At 42.5% G+C, this 21,870-nt stretch overlaps 1 protein-coding gene across 2 annotated transcripts in view; it reads right to left on the bottom strand.

Moving 5' to 3' along the window:
* The window catches only part of GALNT15 (polypeptide N-acetylgalactosaminyltransferase 15), a 31,836-nt gene extending 10,336 nt beyond the window's left edge, over window positions 1-21,500 (bottom strand). The window contains exons 1-7 of one of the 2 annotated variants that reach the window (XM_059468767.1): window positions 21,469-21,500; window positions 19,983-20,528; window positions 14,312-14,478; window positions 13,394-13,598; window positions 5,031-5,198; window positions 4,302-4,419; window positions 3,346-3,540 (exon numbers count right to left, since the gene is read on the bottom strand). In XM_059468767.1, coding sequence (XP_059324750.1) covers window positions 3,346-3,540; window positions 4,302-4,419; window positions 5,031-5,198; window positions 13,394-13,598; window positions 14,312-14,478; window positions 19,983-20,528; window positions 21,469-21,494 — 1,425 coding nt within the window. In that variant the 5' untranslated portion in view covers window positions 21,495-21,500. Of the gene's footprint in view, window positions 1-3,345; window positions 3,541-4,301; window positions 4,420-5,030; window positions 5,199-13,393; window positions 13,599-14,311; window positions 14,479-19,982; window positions 20,529-20,736; window positions 21,042-21,468 lie in introns of those variants that run through there. The other variant, XM_059468776.1, reaches the window with a different exon arrangement.
* Window positions 21,501-21,870: the final 370 nt, after the last annotated feature.

The raw sequence follows: 21,870 nt of genomic DNA, 5'->3' as shown, positions 1-21,870 counted from the left end.
AGGGAGAGAGAGAAGTAAAATGCTTCCCCTAAAAAGAGATGTTTCTCATGAGACCCTGCCCTGGCCGAGGAAGGCAGTGGCAGTAAATCTCATTTTATCATACTAGTTACAGTCTGCATTTGATGCTGAATAAATGGGGTAAATAAGGTAAAGAAAGTCATTGTCCCTGTAAACCAATCTGAAAGGAAACTGTGCTTGTAGATTCAATATGCAAACCACACAAGAAAAGGAGCCAAAAAGCTGGTGGCTGAAGTAGCACAGAGCTGGGAAGAGCCTAATTCATCTGTTTAATGCTCACACCACAGGCATTCTGTGCAAGATGTGATTCAGACCATAAACCAAGAAGAGTTGTAAAGCCAGCTAAATGGGGGTCACTGGTTGTTTTCTGCAGTGAGCAATGGTGGCGGTGAAGACTCACGGAGAATTCTCTAGTGGCCCATAGGTGGCTCTGCTCACCCTCTCAGCGCAATAAATCCCCTCAGGGCCCTTTGCCGCTGAGCGGCAAGAACGTCCTCGCTTGCCTGAGCCTTTTGAATAACATCCCGCTGCACTGACAGCCTGAAAACATCGGCTGTGAAAGAAAGGAACACACAAAAAGGGCCATTTATGTTACGGTATGCTGCACCCAGAGATCATGAAATTGATCATTTGAGGGAGCATCATACTCAGAAGTAGTAAAAGTGTTGTGGCTAGAATAAACTCAAGCAAAAGGTCATGCTGCTTACAGCTAGCAAGCTGTATCATTGGTGACTAGTTTTTAGTAGAGAAAATTGCTTCTGAGCTGACAAGAAAAGCCTTCAGGGAATTATTAAATGATTTAAAAACCTCACTGCCCATTTTAAAAGGCTTGGTCTAGTGACTATAAACCTTTGTGAATCAATTGACAAGATCCTGGCCAGTGAAGTTCAAACCTGCAACACAGGCAGTGAGGGAGGACCTTTTAAAAATGTGAAAATCAGAGTAGAAAAGGAAACATAATAGTTCCAGGCTCTGCAATTAGTAGGCTAACTGGAGAGGCAGATCCACTGGTGGAACATAAGGAGGTCAGGCTAGACAGCAAGAGAGAAGTCACACTGATGTACAGTCCTGTTCTCTCCCCACTATAATGCAGCTCCTGCTGGATCTGGTTTTCTTGGGTGATGGCCAGCCCTGGATGAATGAGGCATGCAGGACAGGTATTACTGGTGCTCACCAGTGCAGGTGAGCTCATTAAAGCCTTCAGGATTGGTGGCAGCCTGGGCTGTAGCGACCAAGCCCTTGAGTTTGTGATCTCAGGGACTGCCAGCCTGGTGAGGAGCAGAGTCAAGACCCTGAACTTTGCAAGAGCAAAATTGCAGCTGTTTAAGGAGCTGGTGAAAGAGATCCCCTAGGAAACTGTCCTTAAGGACAGAGGTGCTGACCAGAGCTGGCAGTTCTTTAAAGCCACTTTTCCTACAGTGCAAGAGCTCTCTATCCTAGAGTGCAGGGAATTGAGCAAGGCAGGCCAGAAACTAACATGGCTGAGCAAGGATCTGCTCCTCAAAGAGAGGAGTAAGAAAGAAATGCACAGACAGTGTAAGCAGGGACAGGTGACCTGAGGGAGGTACTGGGATATGGTTTGAATGTGTCAGGGTGGGGTCAGGAAAGCCAAGGCAAAGCTGGAACAGGACTTGGCAAGGGATACAAAGAATCACAAGAAGGGATTCATTCTATAAATACATAGGTCAGAAAAGATGCCCCCCCCTCCGCACCAATAACCAAGAAAAGTGAACTGGTGGTGACTGATATGGAGAAGGCTGAGTTGTATTCCTCAGTCTTTGCTGGCAGTCAGGCTCTCTATTCCCTCAAGACCCTGATCCTCTGAGTGAGTGGGGAAGGGGAAGGAAGTCCCTTGCCCTATAAGGGAAGAGCAAGTGGGGGATCACTTGATGGAACTGAATAGAAGTGAGGGCTTCAGGGAGAATTTACAGCAGCCTCCCAGTACCTAAAGGGGACTTACAGAAAGGAGCAGTAGTTTTAAACTCAAAGAGAGCAGGTCTAGATTAGTTATTGGGAAGAAATCCTTTACTCGGAGGGTGGTGAGGCATTGGCACAGGTTGCCCAGAGAAGCTGTAGATGCCCCATCCCTGGAAAGGGACGAGGCATCATCCCTGAGGCCTCATCCCTGCTCAAGGCCATGCTGGATGGGGCCCTGAGCAGCCTGATCTAGTGAATGGCATCCTTGCACACTGCAGGAGAGTTGGAATGAGAGGATCTTTAAGGTCCTTTCCAACCCAAACCATTCTCTGATTCTATGAAACACCAGAGCAAATATGAATGGGAAACTGCACAGCACCTACCTGTGCTCTGCCTAAATGCTTTCAGTTAATTTTTTTCTCCTTAAAAGCCTGGCATTGTTAAATGAACAGGAAGATAAATGATACATTTTCATTCAAAACTGCTTACAAGTTTGTCCACAGCCTTGCAGAAAGAATATGATTACAAGAAAAGGTACTGGAGCCAGAGAATTCCTGGGAACTGCAGCAACTCCACCAACAACATTCCCCACAGCTGCAAGACTCCCAGTAAGCAAACATCCATTTGTTTGTAATACAAGGGATATACAGTTCCTTGACCACCCCTGATCCGCCATGGAGACTGTACAGGTGTGGCCATTCTGTAGTTATTGGACGGTGTGTAACCTGCAGATGGTTCAACTGTAGGTGCCTGCCAGGGCTACACCACACATCTGCCTGCAAGCCTCTCCTAGCTTACAGACTAAGGGGAATTCAAATTCCTGGAGGAATGTCTAGTCAGATGTCCACACCATGCTTCTAATGAAAAGGTAACTTGTAAATAGTGGCATGTTGAGATCTGACTTTCTCGGTTCAGTTGCTTCTGGATATGTCAGTTCAGGAAAAAAAAACATATCTTTTCTGTCACTAGACCACTCAGATATGTTCCCTTCCAGGAGAGACTATAATTTGCCACTTGCCTGTGACTAACACTGAATATCCTCATGAACCCTATGAGGAAAACCAGAAACTGAGAGTGAACCCTCTAGGACAGTCCTTTGAGCACACAATGCTGCAGGTTTCCACTTCAGATACATCACAACCTCCATCAGTGACAAAACAAACCACAGCTTGTTGGGGAGTCATTTGGAGAAGAGATTATACTCCAGAAGATTGGATAACTTCAGCACAAAGCTGAGCTTAGGTACAAATTTCTCTCTCTCCTTCTTGATCTGACAGGTCTTTCAGTGGAAGGTTTAATAAAAAGATTATCCCCTGCATCTGACTGCATACAGACACCACCACTCCTATTCCTCTCCCTTCACCTATCTCTACACAAACCTCAGATACAAACCACTAGAGATGTTTTTACCTTGCTGATTAAGAAAGCCACTGTGTCATGCCTGTAGAAGTTCTCTTTAAAGGAGCCCAGCCAGGTCTCTGCTATCCGGATTTTGTTCCTCACAATGGCCTCTTCATAGGAGAAAGCGCGGGGGAAGTGATTTCGATAGACGTGCCCAACTCGGGAGCATGGGATGATTTCTACAGAGCCACCACAGAGCCAGGTCTGAAACACAGGTGAAAGCACAAATAGAGATTACCTTATTTAGATTACTTCTATCTGAAAGGGAGAAGCTCCTTTACTCTAGGCTCTGCTTCAGGAAATCCTGGAAACAGCAGGAGCATTATTATATGCTTCTTCATACATTGCTCCCCACAGACACAGAGAAGATTCTGGGCATTCAGACCTCTGATTTGACCCAGTATGGCTATTAATATGCTTTTATGTTTTTCTGTGCACAAACAGTGCAGAGTAGTGGAGAGATCTGGGTGCACAGCTTCCCTTGTCTGGGACAATAAAAACACTCTACCCCTTTGTGCCTGCAATTTTCATTGGTTTTCAATATCAGCTACTCTTCATATTCAGCAAAAATCAATGGAAAGGATTTAATATAAACAATTTGCTATTAAAACTACAGGCTGGCAAAGAAATAAAGCTACTCTCCCTTTGGGGCATGCTAACATGCCAGAATAGAAGAGACAGCTTTCAGAGGGTGCCAAAAGCAGTGACTCAGGCCTCAGGCAGATAGTGATAGCCAGCAAAACTTCCTTCTTCTGACATAATGCTCCTAACTCACAGCAGCTGCATGTTCTTGTATAGTCCTGACAGGCTGTGGAGCGTGGGAATTGAATTCTTCAGAGGAGGTTGTAGTCTCCATAACCCAACATGTTCTGCACTGTTTTTGCAAATATCTTCTTCCTTTTTCATTCAGGTTCCTTAAAATTGCAATAGTTACCACATCTTGATGTTTTAATTAAGGTCCTTACCCTAATGGATAGTTCCAGGTTTTCTGCTCCCCACATGGTCATGTCAGAATCATAAGCTCCAGTATTTTGGAAGTAATGTCGATCCATGGCCACCACTGCACCAGCTACTGCAGGACTCCTGTGTAGAAAACAGTTTGGAAGTGAACACCTTGTTTATGGATAAGGAATTACACAGAGGGTGAAAATTCCACCATTTCCATAGAGAGAGTATTACAAAATGATTCAATACTGTTCCATATAAGCTTGAATGAACTGATTATCTAACCAAAATAAAGGACAACTGGAGTGTAATTCTAGGATTTGTTTGGGGAAGGGAGCTAAGAGGTGAATTATCAAATAAGACTCAGAACACTGGGGAACATTGCACACATGTACATTCAGAACAAGAGATAAACAGATCATGAGTAAGACATTTTTTTTAACTCTGTATGACATGTCTTTTGCTTTCCCTACAAATCTCCACACCTTGTCTAGTCAGGCTGTTCTCTAGTTGTGTCGATGTATGGAAAATATTTGTCACATTGAAAGTGTGGCTGCAGTCTAGTTAGAATGATTACAAAAGGCCAAAAAACCAGCACAAACAAAAAACCTATCCCTTAAGAGTTATTAATTGAGCAAGTGCAAGTAACCACACCTTTCTCTTGTTAGCTGGAAAATGACCCAAGATGACCCAAACTGTGCAGTTTTGCTGCTGAGCTGAGCAAGGCACATTGTCTGATGGACTGTTACCTGATAGGGCTGATGGGAGACTGTCGTACCTTCTCTTCATGCTCTGGCACTGGTTCCCAATGAAAATCTAATTTCCAATCGAAAACACCTCGATGCAAGCCCACAGAGTGATAGTACTGAAAGGTCTTCCAGTCTATGACATCTATGACAGGGGAGACGACACTGTTTCTGAAAAAAACAATATCACTTATGTCCCAAACCAATGCATAAATGAAGTCTATTCCTCTCAGTAAACATTAGCTCTCCTCTTTGACACTGTCAAGCACAACCACTCCTCTAAATGCTGAGTGCCCTTAGTTTCCCTGCTGACAGAAGCTCATGCTGGGATTCTCATGCTCGTTGCATGGGAATACTGAGCTTGCAGTGAGGAATCTAAAGATCAATAATTTACTGATACCCTGTACCTTGCATTGTCATTTAACACTATCTAGGATTTTGTTAGGAGTTAGCTATCAGAATTCTTACAAAGCTGTTTCACACAGAGGCCCCAGCCTCTGATACTACAGGCTCTGCATGGATGCAAAGTTTATAGAAGAAGATGGTTTTGGCCTCTCACCCTTTACCATCCTCTGATTTTCCTGTAAATACTGCACACACTTCATGAGTTTGTTACATCAGGCCAATAAAGAGTGCACTTATCCTTAGTTTGTTCTGCTGGTTGTTTTGAAAAAATATTTATTACTGAGTTCATAAGCCAGTGCCTGTTTGTATTTTACCACAATCTTAGAATGCTCTTGCAAATGCACTGTCCCAGGGTGGAACCTACTTTTAAGAGCAAGAACAGAACCATTACACTCTAAGTGACAATCCTTGATTTATTTCTAACTTAAGTTAAATTTGGATTAGTCTGAGAAGAGGTACTAGACATTTTCCTATGGCAAAGAAATCACAGTATTTCACAGTGTACTTGCACATCCTCTTGGAATGAACTGGTAGTTCAGAACAGCCTTCAGTGTTCCTTGTTTTCAGGTCAATGACATTTGGAAATTTTCAGAGTATGAATGAAATGGTATTAGGGACTGCAGGGAAAAAGTATTGAAGAATAACATTCTCCAGTTCTTCTCTGTTATGCTAAAAGGATAGTCTCTGGTCTCAGTGCAAAGACTGGTCTATAGACAGAAGTTCTTCTGGAGAAAAATCAGTAATATTTAAGAGGGATTAAGGTACACTGGAAAAAAATTATTATTAGACTAGGAATATCTATGTAGGAAATTATTCCCTAGGAAAAAAATTCCTGTTAAAACAGAGAGAAAAACATGAAATGGTCAGTTTGGGGGCAAAATGTAGATGTTTTTATCTCCTCTTTTAAGATGTATATGTTGGTCAGAAATCACAAGGAGAGAAATTTGATTGAAACATAAGACTGTCAGGGAATAAAGGAAATCTCAGAAGTCTCCTGTGCAGTGAGAGATTTGTATTTTTCCATGGCAGAGGCCAGAACCAGCTAAGGAAGATGGTAGCTCTGGGTTATGATAATGTAATCTTGAAATATCTTCTCTGCCTCTACAATCACTAGAATAATGTTTTTTTCAGTATCAGAGTAGGGGGAAATGCCCAATTTTATTTCTTTACAGTTGACATTTCCTGTAGAGGATTTTAGAAGCCCACAGAGTAAGACTACTGCTTGCTAGTTGAGACTACAAAGATGAACCATGCAGAGGATTGCTTTAATATGACCCAGGTTTTTTTCCTAGTAAGAGCAGACTGTCCCATAATGAGCTTAAGCCAGGAAGATTTAAAATAAAAAAGTGATTTTATTTCTCTGCTCAGGTATAAAATCATCCTTTAACATGCAATAATAAGCACTCTTAGAAACAAGCATCTGGTTTACAAATAGGTGAGAAAATTTTATGGTCATATGCAGCATTTGTAGGCATTTACATCAAGGCAGTGAGTTCCTGTCATCCTTCCCCAGGACTCAAGAAGAAATGGAAAGAAGTGATAGTAAAAATAAAACCAATAAAGCTGATATCCTTCCCTGATTCTCCTAATGATGTCCCTGTGATACAGTTTTGTACCCATGACAGGAGAAACCACCCAGGACTCAAGCCAGCAGGGCCCTTTCTACTGGAAGCTTTACCCACTAACAGCATGCAAAGCAAACTGCCTGCTTCTAAAAGTTCCTAAAGGTAGTGTCCCACTGGACTCACACAAACAGGCATTTCTTTTCTTTGATATGCTGAGGGAAATCCATCTGACAAGTTAAATGGATTTTAAATGACTAAATGTCAAAAATGAAAAGTCACTGTAACAGTAATTTCTACAGCCTGCTGCATTCTCCAGTGTAGGAGAATCTCTGACAACTGCCTGGTTGGGAGTGCAGATGCAGCTGCACAGTTCCCACCTCAGTTTGCTGCTGCTTGCTAAAACCCACACATCTATTGCTACTGGTTTATCCATTCTCATTCAGACAGGACTGAGGAATGAATGACCCCAGGGTAGTTTATTTTATGATTTCAGATTCAAGAGGGAAATATCAGGAGGGCGTATTTGAGTAGAAGCCAGAGGCAATGTAGACTAAACTACTCAGAAGACCTTGACCATGCAGACTAGACCACATGAACTGATCCTGGATAGTTCAGATACAGACAGACACACACAGATATATTCTGGATCAGATGATCCAAACATTTCAGACTATTCTACATTTTCATATCATTGTAGCTATTTAAAACTTGTCTTTTTATTTTTTTTTAATCCACCTTAAATGTGTTTCCACTATAAAGCTCCAAGCTCCAGTGGTACTTCTGGCATGAGTGCAATTGCTCACAAAAGTAGGCACCACAGTAGTAGTTCTAGTTATTGGGCATTGATTCTTCAAGATTTCAATTCAAGAAATATACCAGTAAGGTCATAATGGATTCTGATAGTTTTGAGACCAAGCAATTATCCAAACTATCTGCAAATTATGACATGGAAAATTACAGTGTTTAAATTGAAAATAACTCACAGGAATAGGCCATGTTCTATCCTGGCTAAAATCAACCATAAACCAGAACAAAATAAAATCTGATCTCCTTTCCCACAAAATGATACAGTAAAAAGTGATAACTGTGTTTTAGAGCTACTACTTCTGTAGCTTTTTCAGAATGCCAAGATTAACAATTTTCAAGAGTATGTTTGTAAGAGCAATGCTAGACCTTCAACTGGTGTAAGTGTCATATGGTCATGATGTAGCTTTGCTGAAACCAACAGAGACACACCTTCTTAAAACTAAATATTGGAAGTCTTTCTGATCTGAAATAGAAGAATCTAATAACTTTATCTTGTGTGAAAATTGGTCAATATTCAATTTTAATCCTAATGAAGCAGCGCTTTACCCATTTTTTGTTGGTATGATTTTTAAAAAGTAGCTGTTTTCTGCATATTCAAAGATGGTTTGACATTTGTGTAGTTCTAAATGCAAATTTGCAGTAGATGGTAATTGGAAGATGTTCTTAGCTATTCTTGTTTTTAACTGGGTAACTGGCAGACAGCAGCTTCTCAGCACTTTGAAATGAAACACACACTACCACTAATTTTACTCTGTGGAATCTGAGGGAAGGGAAAAACAGGAAATTCAAATACAACTAGCAGCAAGGCTTTGAACTGTTTGACTAATCTGTGAATATTTCAAATGCTTGGAACTCACACAAATTACAAAAGGTCAGAATTCCATGAAAAAGAGCAACCCAAACAAGAACAATTTCCTGGTTTGGGATTTCTTTACCAAATACAATTGCAAATGAAATGCCTTCCCATGACCCTTTACAGTCATCATGGACATTATGTTCTTTTCTAATTTTAAACTAAGTAACATGGGGAGAGGAAGATTTAATTAATGTGTCAGTTTTGAAGTATTGGATACACTTTTTTTGAAAGTGCTTTTGTATTGATTTATACTTTGTTTTGCTGGGAAGGGAATAGATTTTAATCTGTTTAAATCCTCCTTTGTATAAGGAGAAAGAGAAACCCTCAAAACCAAACATAAAAATGATGTATAATTCTCAACCTATTTCAGGGTGTATCACAGCTTGCAAAAATTAGATAGTTAAGAAATCCAGGCAGTCCCAGTTCTCTGTTTCTGTGCCCAGTCAAAACTACAGTGAGTAACTGAGGACCCAAGCTGGTTCCACAAAATGCTGCATTTCCACTGAGAGCACCTTGCTGGCTAACTGAAGTCTTGGAAATACAGAGCACTTGAAATTAGATAGGGTTAATAAGAAGATAAAATGCAGTGATCAGGAATGTTATAAAGGATTACTTAAATACTGCCTTCCAGACCAACTCCAGACTAACTTAGGGCATAGGAGTCTACTCGAATAGGTGGAGTATTCATATGCTAAGCACTGAGCAAATCTCTGCAAAGCAGAGTGCTAAGGGAATGTTTTATTAAAAATAATTTTTGAACCTGCCTTTTTTTGCTAAAATATTAAAACTTGTATGTAGAGTAACAAAATCTGTAGAGGTAACTAACACCTTTTAACACTGGACAGTCAGAGCACTGAGCCATGAATTTTGCATAAATCTTTATTGCTCCTGTGTTTAGCAGTAATATTTGCCTTTGTAGACTCATGCCTTTATTTTCTTTACCTCAACTTCTTTAAAATAGGTCACCTTCTGATCCTGATCAACTGTGAAAGATTGTAAAGAGACAGCTTATCTTTCCATAACCTACCACGTAAATGCAGAACATTTACTGAATTTGAAATGAGTGTTATTGACAAGTGGGGGATGTAAAAGAATCAAGCAAACACAGAAATCCCAGGAAGAAGGCTGTTACATGTGAAGTGTATGGAAGGCTTTCAAAACTGGGAAAGCAGCATGGAATTGCATGCTCAGATGCTGGGTTTGTGTGGGCTCAGAATGGATAACATCCTGCTTCTCCAAGCCTGTGAGAAGCTAGAAAACAGATGGCTCATGTATTTGGTAGCTCAAAAAGTTGGGATATGGGCCACTGAAAAGTGGGGAATCAGACTAAAAGAGATGAAGAAGCTGTTCAGCTTCCGTGCAAAATATTTCCCTTCTCTCTTGTGTATTACCATAAAATCAGAACCACACTGAAAATTTCTGGACAGCAGAACTCTTTCTATTCCTGTATCTACAAGCAGAGGCTTCCATTTGCTCCTGATGGGAACACACAGATGATGAAACACCTTTCCACTGCTATGCTAATTTCTTATTCTGTTTATCAGCATTTTCATTAAAGATAAGTGACCTACAATCACAGCGCTAAGTAGAGGCACTTTGAATTTTAGAAACCAAATAAGCTCTTTCAAATAATGTAACAGATTTCTGTTTCCTAATCTAATATTTGAGCTGTGGTATAGGCAGCACAGAGAGAAACAGCCCTTGCAATAAGGAGCAAGGCGAGGTCCCAAGGCCCAGCTACCTCTTTGCAAACCACCCCTCTGTCCATAGCTATGGTGCCCAGGCCTCTTTTACAGGTGGAATTCCTTGTCAAGGATATCATCAAGGTTCATTTTGCTTTCATGAAGTATTTTAAGGAAATATGTTTTGGATATTTTTTTATCATCCTGTTTCAGCACGGTGACCACTGGTTTTAGATCAAAGGAACAATATTTCTAAGGCTTCATGGCACAGCTCATTATATGCCCCTCTGCCTTTCCCTGCCTTTGGACAGAATACAAAATAGCAGCTCTGCAGTCTCCTGGAGAGGCAAACCCTTCCGAAGATGACTGTAATAATGGCACAGCTGCATTGTTATGCACCATGCTACTCACCTGGAATTAGCCTGCAACACAAACAGTTGTCAAATGAAATGATCTGTGGGGCATCTCATGTGGTTCTCTAATATTGTCCAGGTACCTACAGTATTCATCCTTGAATAATCAAAATGTCAAGGAATGCTTTAGAAACCACTGAACCATTCTCTAGGCAATATACTAAGCTGATGCACAGCTTCTCAGTCAATTTATTAGCCATGGTTCACAGAACTAGTCCCAGTCAAGGTATTTAAAAGATTTTGGAATTACTTAATTTTTTTTTTCAGAAAAATAAATTAGATGGGGTTAGTGAATAAAGCCATCAGGCAGGGAAATGAAATGTCATTACCTAGAACAAGTCAAATATCTGTCAAGTATTTCTGTATAAATATTTTTATACCTGTAAAACTGGGATAATTTTTTTTTATATTTATCCTACAGTCTACTAAAACTGAGTATCTCTCTTGTTGTGAGTGTGTTCAACTCACAGTGACATCTCAGTCTGGGCAAGGATCTCTCAGCATCACTCTAAGGCAGATCACAATAATATTGGCATACTTGGATCAGGAGTTTAAAAAATTAGGCTAAATCACTATTTTTAAAGTTAAAACCACTCTATAGCTCCCTTAAGCTTCTGCAAAGGTTTGAGCTTTGAAAGGCTGCATTGGTCCTTGCCAGCAAACAACTCACTCCAGGTGATTGTTTTGCCATGCTGTCCCTCCAGCAAAAGTGCATGAGTTACAGTTTGATCAGTACATTAGGAAGAGGAAAGATGGATATTTCACCAGTCACTCTCAACTTCCTGTGCTTTCCTCACTTGGGCAGTCTCAGGCAGTGCACATGATTCAATTTAACAGCTCCTCAAGTGCTAAATGAAGCCAAGTTGACTATGATAGTGCCTTACATTCCCATGGTGATCTCCATGCAAGCATTACAAGCACTTTATGAAAAGTCATGAATTAACTTCCTTATCAGGTCAGTGTAATTGTCACCAATCTTCAGCTGGAGAAAGAGGGACAGTAAGGGAAGGTGACTGCCAGGTGCATTGGACCTTATCCTCCCTCCTCAATGGAGGATGTCACAGGCTCTCCTCACTAGCAGTGACAAAGCTTCCAGGGTCAGACACAGAGACTGATACAGCACACAAAAAGGGATGGCTTAACCCATACTATTATCCAATCCGTTTTCCATCTTTGCTTCATTAATCCCATTAGATCTTAGTTAATTCACTGTTAAATTCTGCTCTCCTGGGGTAATGAATGAGCATATGGGCTCTATAATGAAGAGAATTCCCTTCTCACCCCCTGGTGACAGTGCTACAGAATCTCTGAACAATAGCAGACTTGGCTTTGCATTCCCTCGGGAAGAATAATTTTTGTCAGTGAATTTTTGACATTGTGGGGGTGTAGGGTCCTAACTTCTCTCTCTTGCTGTTGTAATTCTCCCTTCACTATAGCTCTTCTCTGAGACTTTTTGTAACTCTTTTAAATTCAGCAATTTCAACACCCTTGAATAAGGACTGGCCAATTGATACACACAGTAGTTTTCCTTGAACATCAAAAATAGACTATACTTCAAGGCAGAAGAATCATGAAGTATATTCATAGTAAACCATCTAATTTGTCAGCAAACAAAAAATAATCTGCTTTTCCAAGGAGGACCTTTTTGAAAAGAATATTCCCAACATTCTAAGGCAGCATTACTCTTGCTTTCAGTATTCATAATGTTTTCATTCAAATGATGTAATAATTTCTAGAAGCTCACATTAATTCTCTTGTAAGCAAACATAATTAGCCATAAAAGCACCTTCTTCCAGTGCCTGGGAACAGCCTTTGAAGGTGTTTAGCATGACTATTTAACAGTCTAGTAAGAGTTTAAAGATATTTTTTTTTACCCTCTCTAGCAATTATTTTTTTCCCAAGTGACAAGTTAATGTACAATTTTTTCTTTCAAAAAGTCCCTTTAATAAAAGATTTACTGACATGTAAGCCTAGAAACATTTGCAGTGGTTTCAATGTCTTCAAAGGACTGCATAGATGAGATTAGATGTACATTAGAAAACAGGCCCAAGAACCACCCTAAACATCAAATACTCAGAAATATTAATCTCTACCTTACTCTGTTACTTTGGGGTCAGTGAAAGTACCTGTGATTATCTAAACCTGCCTAGATTGCCCTGGAAGTCTGGGCTTTTTCTGTGGAAGAGAAATGGCAGCCAAAATGTGACATGGTACACAGCCAAACTGGCTCAGGAGGACAAAGCACTTTATTCTTGCCTCCATTACTGAGACAGCTAAAAAGTAAAAACAATGGAGTCCTGCAGTAATTTTCTCTGGTGGATGTCTGCTGATTTACAAACAGGTTGAGACTGAAATATTTTTAATTCAGACCAACAGGAAGCCTTCTAAAGCTTCTAAGCTCTAACAGGATACAAATTCTGAAATTTTCACAGGGTGTAAAAGTGAGGGTAATCAGCCATGAGATTCTGCTACCCATCCTGCTTCCCACATATCAGAGTGATGCATATGCTGATAAGGTAGAAAATAAAAGGGATGTGACCAAAAGCAAGACGGTAACCAAGGGAGGATTACAAAAACTACCCAACACTTTCCAAGCAGGTCCCTTTCAGCAGAAATCAGCACACCCAGGGATATTTACCGGCTGCTGGAGAGCCTGGCCAGCAGGGGCTCCAGCCAGCCCTTCTGACACTCGCAGTGGGAATCCATGAAGATGAGCACGTCCCCGGCAGCGCGCGCAGCTCCCAGCATCCGACCGCGGATGACTCCAAGCCTCTTGTTGCTCCGGATGAGCTTCACACCGTCCAGCTTAGAGATGTATTCACTCAGAGCTGACTTCAGGGGCCCTGGCAGAAACACAACAGCCACTGAAATGTTTTAGCTTTGATTCGAGCTGTTAGAGAAAAGAAACAGGTAGTAGGAGATGCTACCTCTTGCTGGGAAAATGTTTCAGGGGCATTTGTTTTAAATGGCCAAGTAGGCCACATTTCAAATATTTCTGCAGCAGCATAATGTCAAAGGGAAGTAGAGACTAATGGAAACTGAGATTCACAAGTTATGAGGCTATTCCTGTGGGAATCTTAATAGCCTCCTTTCCTGTTTTCAGCAAAAGGTGGATGCTCTCATCATCTCATAAAATACACAGATGAGAGTGAGATACTACAGGTGTTTGGCTTTCCCAAGCACTTTGGATTACTTCAGCAATGTGGACTTTTCCACTCTATGCTTCAGCCAAAATCCAAGTCTGGAAATTGTGACAGCAGACCTGGTCCAGTGGGAATCCTAAGATTTACATGCTGTGATCTTATTTTAAAGTAAGAAAGTTCAGAGTGGTTGTAAAGGACGTGGGGGAAAAACAGAAACATATCTAAAAGTTGAAAGGCTATGCTGAATTCTAGGGATGGATAGTGAAACCTGGTAGCCAGCTCTGGGCTGTGCTTAGCTCGCTTCCTAGGAGTCATCTTTGCCTTCTCCTCTCCTCACACATTTATTGGAGGAGGAGAGTTTCTTCCCTGAAGTTTTGGAAAAAAGAACTCACATAGAGAGAAATGGGAGCTACCTTGCTGGCTGAGATCGTCGACTAGGATGATATCCTTGAGGAAGGCCTTTGGGGCTGTATCCATAATGCTGTGCACAGTTCTCAGCAGAGTAGACCAGGCTTCATCATGGAAACAGATGATGACACTAGCAGTAGGCAGACTGGAGTCATATTTTTGCTGTAGGCACCTGCATGAGTGAAATGAGGAAGACACTGGAACCACTGGAACAAATGGCTAATTATTTTTCTCAGAGCAAAGTTGCAAGCAGCACCTAAACCTTCAGGGGTGGAGAGCAGTTTAGGATCTCAACTCACTTCTAAAAAAAGAAAGTATTAAGGTATATCCAAAACTGGAATATGAAGGGAAAATATGGAAATAGCAGTATCAAATTATAATAGAAAAAGAGGAAAGTGTTCCTGTGTTCTGGGATAGTTTTTTTTTTTCCTGCTGTCTACCTCAAAAACCAGAGCTCAAACAGAAACAGTCCAGAATGTAAAGAAAAAGTGAAGATAATTAGAGCAGAGTGATGGATAAAGCAGGCCAGCTTCCACTAATTTCCACATTTTCCCAAGTAAGAAAGGAGCAAGCAACTGCAGTACCATTAAGACTAACAAATGAAATAACTCATCTGCACAAGAGATCAGTATACCTGTGGATTACCTGTACAAGATCCTAGTGAATGAAGCCAACATCTCAGTCCTTTGTGGCAATGACATGGATCCTTACATGGGCCATGATTACAAATATATAGATACATTTAAGAAAGAAAATGTATTTTCATTATAAGGTTTGTACAGGTTGCTTTTCCAATGAAAATGAATCACTGCTGAATGAGTCTCCCAGCTGGGAGCCAGTGTGCAATCAAACCAGCAGAGCAGTCTGGAAGCAGGTGGCATGGTGCAAAGTGGACAATCCAGTTTTGGGGGTTTGTTCCCTCATTGTTTTTCATTGTCTTGGGCTTGGGGAACACTGCCTGCAGGGAGAGTCTGCCATCCTGTCTTTGTTTCAGGAGGCCATGTGGCACTGGGTAAGGAGAGGGCCCACCATCTTGTCTTGGTCTGTCTCAGGAATAACTGCAGCGCACTGCCAAGCCACACGAACATCCCCCTGCCATCTGTCTTTGTCTCTGGAATAACCACTGTCATTGCCAAGACACAGGAACATCCCCCCAGCATCTTGTCTTTGTCTCAGTGGCCAGGCAGAGCTAAGTCAAGGTGGTGAATGCCTTCTGTGTGTAAAGCACCTTCTCTTTTTGTTTCCTTTTGTTATTAGCATTGCTGCTGTCACTGTGTGTTTCTTTACTCCATTGCTGCTGGCTTTCAGTAAATTGTTATCTCAACCCACAGTTAATCCTTTGTCCCTCCCTCACAGGGAACAGGGGAAGTTTAATTCCCAGCTGGTGTTAAACCACCACAATAACTCAAACATTTAAAGATGACAAACACTTCCCATTCATCCTCACAGAAACTGTATATGAGAACCATCTATTCCGGTGTGAGGGTGCACATTTCCCAGAAAATGCCTTCAAATGCCCATTGTAGATATGCAAAGACTATGTCTATCGTTTGCTGACATTAGAAAGCACATTTAAAAAATCTTTTTATTTTCCAAATAACAGTCACTCAGTGCCCTAACTCATTTAATCTCCAGCAGCAAGAATTTCTTCAAGGAATTACACAATTGGCTGAATGTAGCCCATTGTTACTTCAGCATTTTTGTATTGCCAAGCAAATAATTATACAGATTTTACAGTGGTTGTTAAACAATTGGCTACTCAGCAGAAATTCATGTAAGGGATATAATTTTAGTATTTCTGTTTATTAGTGTTTTACTTAGTGCTTCCGTTCATGGACTGAGGTTCTATGCTGCTAGACACTGTCCAGACACAAAGCTGCTAATCACTTAAGAGATTCCATAGTCTGAATGATTTAATACACATAAATGATTACTATAGATGCACTTTTATAGTATATTATAGAATAATATGTATATTGTAGAATAATATGTATTCTATAGAATACATATTTGAAATGGGGACAATCTTAATAATTTATTGTATTTTTCAATAGTTCACTTTTTTTTGCATAGAAAGGAAAAATTTCTTGATTATTTTTACACTGTGATTAATCTATATTGTCCTTGGTTTACTAATTTTGTGTAATCAACAATACTGTTACCTCATAATTTCATATAAGGTGATTGTTTCCATTTTCAGCAGGATCAAGGAAAGAATATTCTCATGACTTGGGAGTGAGTATTTTCAAGCAACAGACTAGAGAAATAATTAAGAAAAGTGAAGATCTAATGCAGTCCTTTTAGTACCAGGCAGCTTCTAACCAGAAACATTCTATAGCTATTAGCAGCTAGTTGCTAGTTCTGTGGTTATAGCAAGAAAATAAAGCTGTTGTGAATCTTAATTGGAAAAGAATTGAAAATAACAGTACTTGAACACATAACCTTGGTGGCGAGTGCTTAGTTGCCATGGAGATTGGCAAAGACTTGCAATATAGATATCTAATCTTCACAAAAATGCACAAGGGTACTGGTACACAAAAATACCTTCCCTGTAATTTGGAGCAGTTTCATAGCCTGCCTATCATAAATTGGCATTTTGAAAAGTCAGGGCTGTGACTGATATGAGACATAGTGATTTAATCTAATTTGTGAAAAACAAGGAATTGTCACATGCAGCAATGAACAGAGAGCAATTCTGACAAGGCAAAGGCAGAGCTGACAGGGACTCCCACTCACCTTCAGGAAAATATTTAATTGAGATTCAGCTCCAAACAGCACTCTAGAGGAAGCTATACTTTAGTAATGAAACTTGAAACTTTTGTAGATACCTTGTGAGTTTCTTTTGCCATTTGGCACTCAAACCCAAGAGAGGAAAACAGACCTTTCTTTTGGGCAGAGCCCCCAGGATAAACGTCACAATGGCAGGCTTGATTCAGGCATCCCAGGAGAGTGTCAGCCCCAGCTGGAGCAACTGATGGCAGCAGAAAGCACTTTGAGGGATGAAGATACCTCAGAGCATGGGCTGCTTCTAATGTGAAGTATTTGCCATCCCATTTCAAGTGACCTGAGGGAGACTGGGTCCATGGAGGTAACTCACTGAAACATCTCTAACTGGTTGGCTTCCCTCTAATTAAATAATAATAGGCATTGTGGTGAACAACATGATGTAAACCGAATAGAGACACAGACAATCTGATTCTGGTTTGCTCTCTTTTTATACTGCTGTAAAACTGGACTGACACAGTTGTGAGCCAGGCCCCCAGAGCAAACTACGCCTAAAAATCATCATTGTGGTTTGTGTGCTGTGCCATAAAGGACAGGTCTGGCTTAGACATATTCTGCTCCAGGTTTATGATCTGGATTTAAATGAGCCTCAGATGCTGACATTGGGGGTTTCTGGACTCTGTAAGCTGTGGTGTTGAGAACTCTTTAGGCTGTAACTAGTGTTTTGTGAGACAGCAAAATCCATCCAGGAGCTCTGAGACCATGGCTTAAATGTTACCAAGATCAGAATTAACTAAAGCTGTATCTTGTTGGATGGCCCTTCAGCTGCCAATGTAAAATTGTTTTTTGGCTTTCCACCAAAAACAGTAAACCAGGGTTGTCATTCCTCCTTTGAACATTACATAGATTGAAGAGTTAGCAGTGAAGCATGCCAAAAAATAACTGAAATAATATCAGCATGCCATTATTTAATGGAGTTAATCAAATTAACACTGAATCTAGTCAATAAGTACAGAAAACACTCTTTCATTTCTCTTTCTTTGAGACTGTACCCTTAAATTAGAGCTGCCGGCTGTCTTTGAACATGTGAAAATGAGCACTAGAAAAAAATGTATTCTGGGTCTGATATTAAATGTTTTCCAGTATGTCTTTCCACAGTGTCCTGGGAGAAAACTTCAATTGTTTTTGTTACAGGAGACAAGACACCACTCACATTCCTTGTGCTCCCTCTGGGAAGGGAAGCATATCACAGAATCAATTAGGTTGGAAAAGACCTCTGAGATCATCAAGTCCAGTCTTTGGACTTGATCATCACCTTCTCAAAGAGGCCACAGCGCTATGTGCCATGTCCAGTCTTTCCTTAAACACTTCCAGTTTCAGTGACTCCACACCTCCCTGGACATTTAATTCCAATGTTTAATTGCCCTTTGAAGAAATTCCCCCTAATGTCCAACCTGAACTTTCCCTGGGGCAGCTTGATAGTAGATACAACTCAGATCCTTTTTAAGAAGTGTGATGAGCTGGGCTGCTGGGACAACTGGCTCTCGAGTCTCCAGACTTCAAATGTAACACCTGGGGCTTCAAATGCAACATTTTTTCGAGGTGGCCTTACAGCGTGGCGGCTGTGGTGTTGGCAGAGCTTGTCTGACACAACAATCTCCACTTTCCTTCCTCCCAGCAGTTTCCTTTCAATACTTGCCACAGAATCACAGGATATTCTGAGTTGGAAGGACCCACAAAGATCATTGAGTCCAACTCCTGGCCCTGCCCAGGACACCCTAAGGGTCACACCATTTGCCTGAGAGCATTGTCCAAATTCTCCTTGAACTGTCAGGCTTAGCACCGTGACCACTTCCCTGGGCAGCTGTTCCAGTGTCCAACCACTCTCTGGGTGAAGAATCATTTTCAGCCTAATATTTAGCCTAAGCCTCCCCTGACACAATTTCAGGTGATTCCCTCGGGTCCTGGCACTGGTCATCACAGAGAAGAGATCAGTGCCTGCTCCTCCTCCTGCCCTTGTGAGGAACATGTAGGCAGCAATGAGGTCTCCCCTCAGTCTCCTCTTCTCCAGGCTGAGCAAACCAAGAGACCTCAGCCGCTCTTCACATGGCTTCTCCTCCAGACCCACTGCCACCTTTGTTATCCTCCTCTACAGTTTTATCTTTCTTATATTGTGGTGCTCAAAAGTGCACATGATATTTGTTTAAAGTGAGGCCACACCAGTGCAGAGTCGGCTCCACTTTTGTGAGTAACCATCGGGTCACTTTGGTTCTGGAAGAGCCGAAAGCCCCAACTCTTCACCCATTCATCACTTTGTAAGCCCAGTGACCCCATAGCTCCGGCAAGTGGGCTGAGACGGGGCCTGGCCGAGGACGAAACCCGTCTCTCCTGCTCTCCAGTTCGGCGCGGCTTCCCTCCCCCTCTGCAGCCCAGCAGCCGGACAGACAGACGGACGGACAGACTGACGGACGGAGAAGGGCGGGGCCGGGGCGCTCCCTGCCCTGCCGCCCCCGGCACCTGTCGTGACGCGGCGCCGGTAGGGGGCGCTGCCGCCCGCGCGGCCTCAGGGCGCGGCGGAGCCGGCGCGGAGCCGGGCCGGGCCGAGCCGGGGGTGCGGGGCCGCCGCGGCAGCGCTCACACCGCCCCCACAGGCTCTTCGCTCCGCGCCTCCGCTCCGCTCACCCAGCGGGCCCAGCTGCCCCTCCCGCACCGTGCCCCCCTCCACCTTTGCCGCCCGCCGGCTCTGAGGGCTTGAACCACCTCCCGAAGGAGGCTGGGAGCGTCCCTGGTCTGAGGAGCGGAGCGCCCAAGCCGGAGCGGGAGTTCATAGGAAAGACGCGAGCTCTAGAGGAGGAGAGGTGCGGGGTTTGCAGGAGCGGAGGTGCGGGGGGACGCGGCGGCGGGGAAGGAGGCAGGTTTTCCCCCAGAAGTGAAATAGGGTGTTTTACTTACAACGGGTGTCGTACCTCAGGCAGGTCCCGGCGCAGCGCGATCCGCTCGCTGAGCACCTCGTTAAAGCCGTGCGTTTCCAGGCCGAGCGGCCGCTCCCCCGCCGCAGCCCCTTGCCCGTCCTGCAGGGGTAGGGACAGCGGCTGGGACTCGGGGCCCCCCTCTGCCTTCCCCTCCGGCCGCCTGCCCTGCTGCTTCACCACGCGATAGCCCTTCCTGGCCCGGCTGTGGTTCCTTTTGCCGGTGGGCGACACGACGGCCATGATCAACTCATCCTCCCGCAGGGAGATGAAAGGCGATAGACCATCCAGAGGGTAATACTGCTGGCTCTCCTCCTGGGTTTCCAGCATCTCTTGGGTCTCCACAAAGTCCAGCTGATACCCTTCCCGGGGGTTGAACTCCACAGGCTGGAAAGTCCCTTCCTTGCTCTGGTTGCTGGGTGGTGGATTCAGCGTTGTAACCATCAGTAGTAAAAACCCCAGCATCAGAAACAACAAGAGAAACTGCAGCTTACGTGATCCATATCTGCACTTCTTCCTCAAGAACATACTGTTGGTGACAAAATTATACAGATGGTCATGTTAAATATCACTTGAATCTTCCTCAGATTTCAGTCCTCGGGTTGCACAAAAGCCCTGGTTTTCACTATCTGCCAAGAGGATTGTTTTGTTCCCTTCACATTTCACTGAAGCCATTTCATTCTCTCCTCTCTATTTACAGAAAAAAATTATAACATTCCTATTAATATTGTACTTACTGTAGTAAAATGTAGCATGGATCCAGTGAGATAAAGTAGATCCTTTATTATGCGGAGTCCCGGCTTAGTTAGGAAAGTGCATGCTTTGCTGATTGAAAAAGTAGCTAAAGCTTTGATTTTTTTTTTTCCCTTTTAAAATTCTAAGTTGAAAGAAATCCCATTTCTAATAGTTTCTTTCATGGGTAGATCCTGCTTCTTCAAAGTTTCCAATTGCTGCCTGGATTGAAGCACTGTATCTCAGAAAGCAGATCTGACAGCTCTCCCCCGTTCAGAGGCTTCAAGTTAACTGTGATCAACAGATGAGAAGTAGTCGGTCCCTGACTTTGTTTCACACATAACTACGGCACTCAGTCAGGAAGCACTTTGCCAGACATAATACAGAGCAATGTGTGCGTCTTTCTCTCGGTCCTAATGCCCTCACTGTGCTTGTCCTATCAAATCAAAACTTTGCAAAAGCTGTAAGAGGTGACATACAAGAAGCAGAATGTTGTATTAGAAAAGAAATCAAGGCACACCACAGACTGCTATACGTTGGAATAGCTGTAATAAGCTGAGAATGCACAGAGCAAGAATCAAACATTTTATAAAGTGCATAAAAGATGGAGAGCACATGTTTTATTTAAGGTTAGATTTATTCATATGATAATGTGTTAGCTGGACTATATTTCATATCAAATAAATATTTACAGCTGCAGGGATTTTAACATTGACATAAGGGTGCCAAATTATCACCTGGCAAGCTGAAGTTGTCTCCTCATCCATAAATTTGGTATTGCAGGGCAAGCAGCACTTCGAGTTTTCATTAGTCCAGGAATAACATATATAAAAGCCTTGGCTGGAACAACAACCACTGACACTGAGAGAAAACAACAACTTCTGTGATTAAAAGGAGAGCTCAGTCTCTGAGGTCTGTTTGCTCATACTGCTGGCATGGGTGCTACTGGGCATGGACAGTGGCATTTTTTGCTGCAAATTGAGTGCTTGTCCAATGGGAGCAGGGGTGAGACAATCCACGTGCTTCAGCATCACATGCTTCTTGGTCTGGCAGGCAGAGACCAGGGATGGATGCAACTCAGGTGTTGCCACCCCTTTTGATGCTGGGGGCATGGGATGTGGTATTTTTCATATCATGCA

The sequence above is a fragment of the Ammospiza nelsoni genome, chromosome 1 (assembly GCF_027579445.1).
Source record: "Ammospiza nelsoni isolate bAmmNel1 chromosome 1, bAmmNel1.pri, whole genome shotgun sequence".
NCBI lineage: Eukaryota > Metazoa > Chordata > Aves > Passeriformes > Passerellidae > Ammospiza > Ammospiza nelsoni.
The sequence above is the reverse complement of the archived record's forward strand: the minus strand, read 5'-3'. Positions and strand labels throughout refer to the sequence as shown.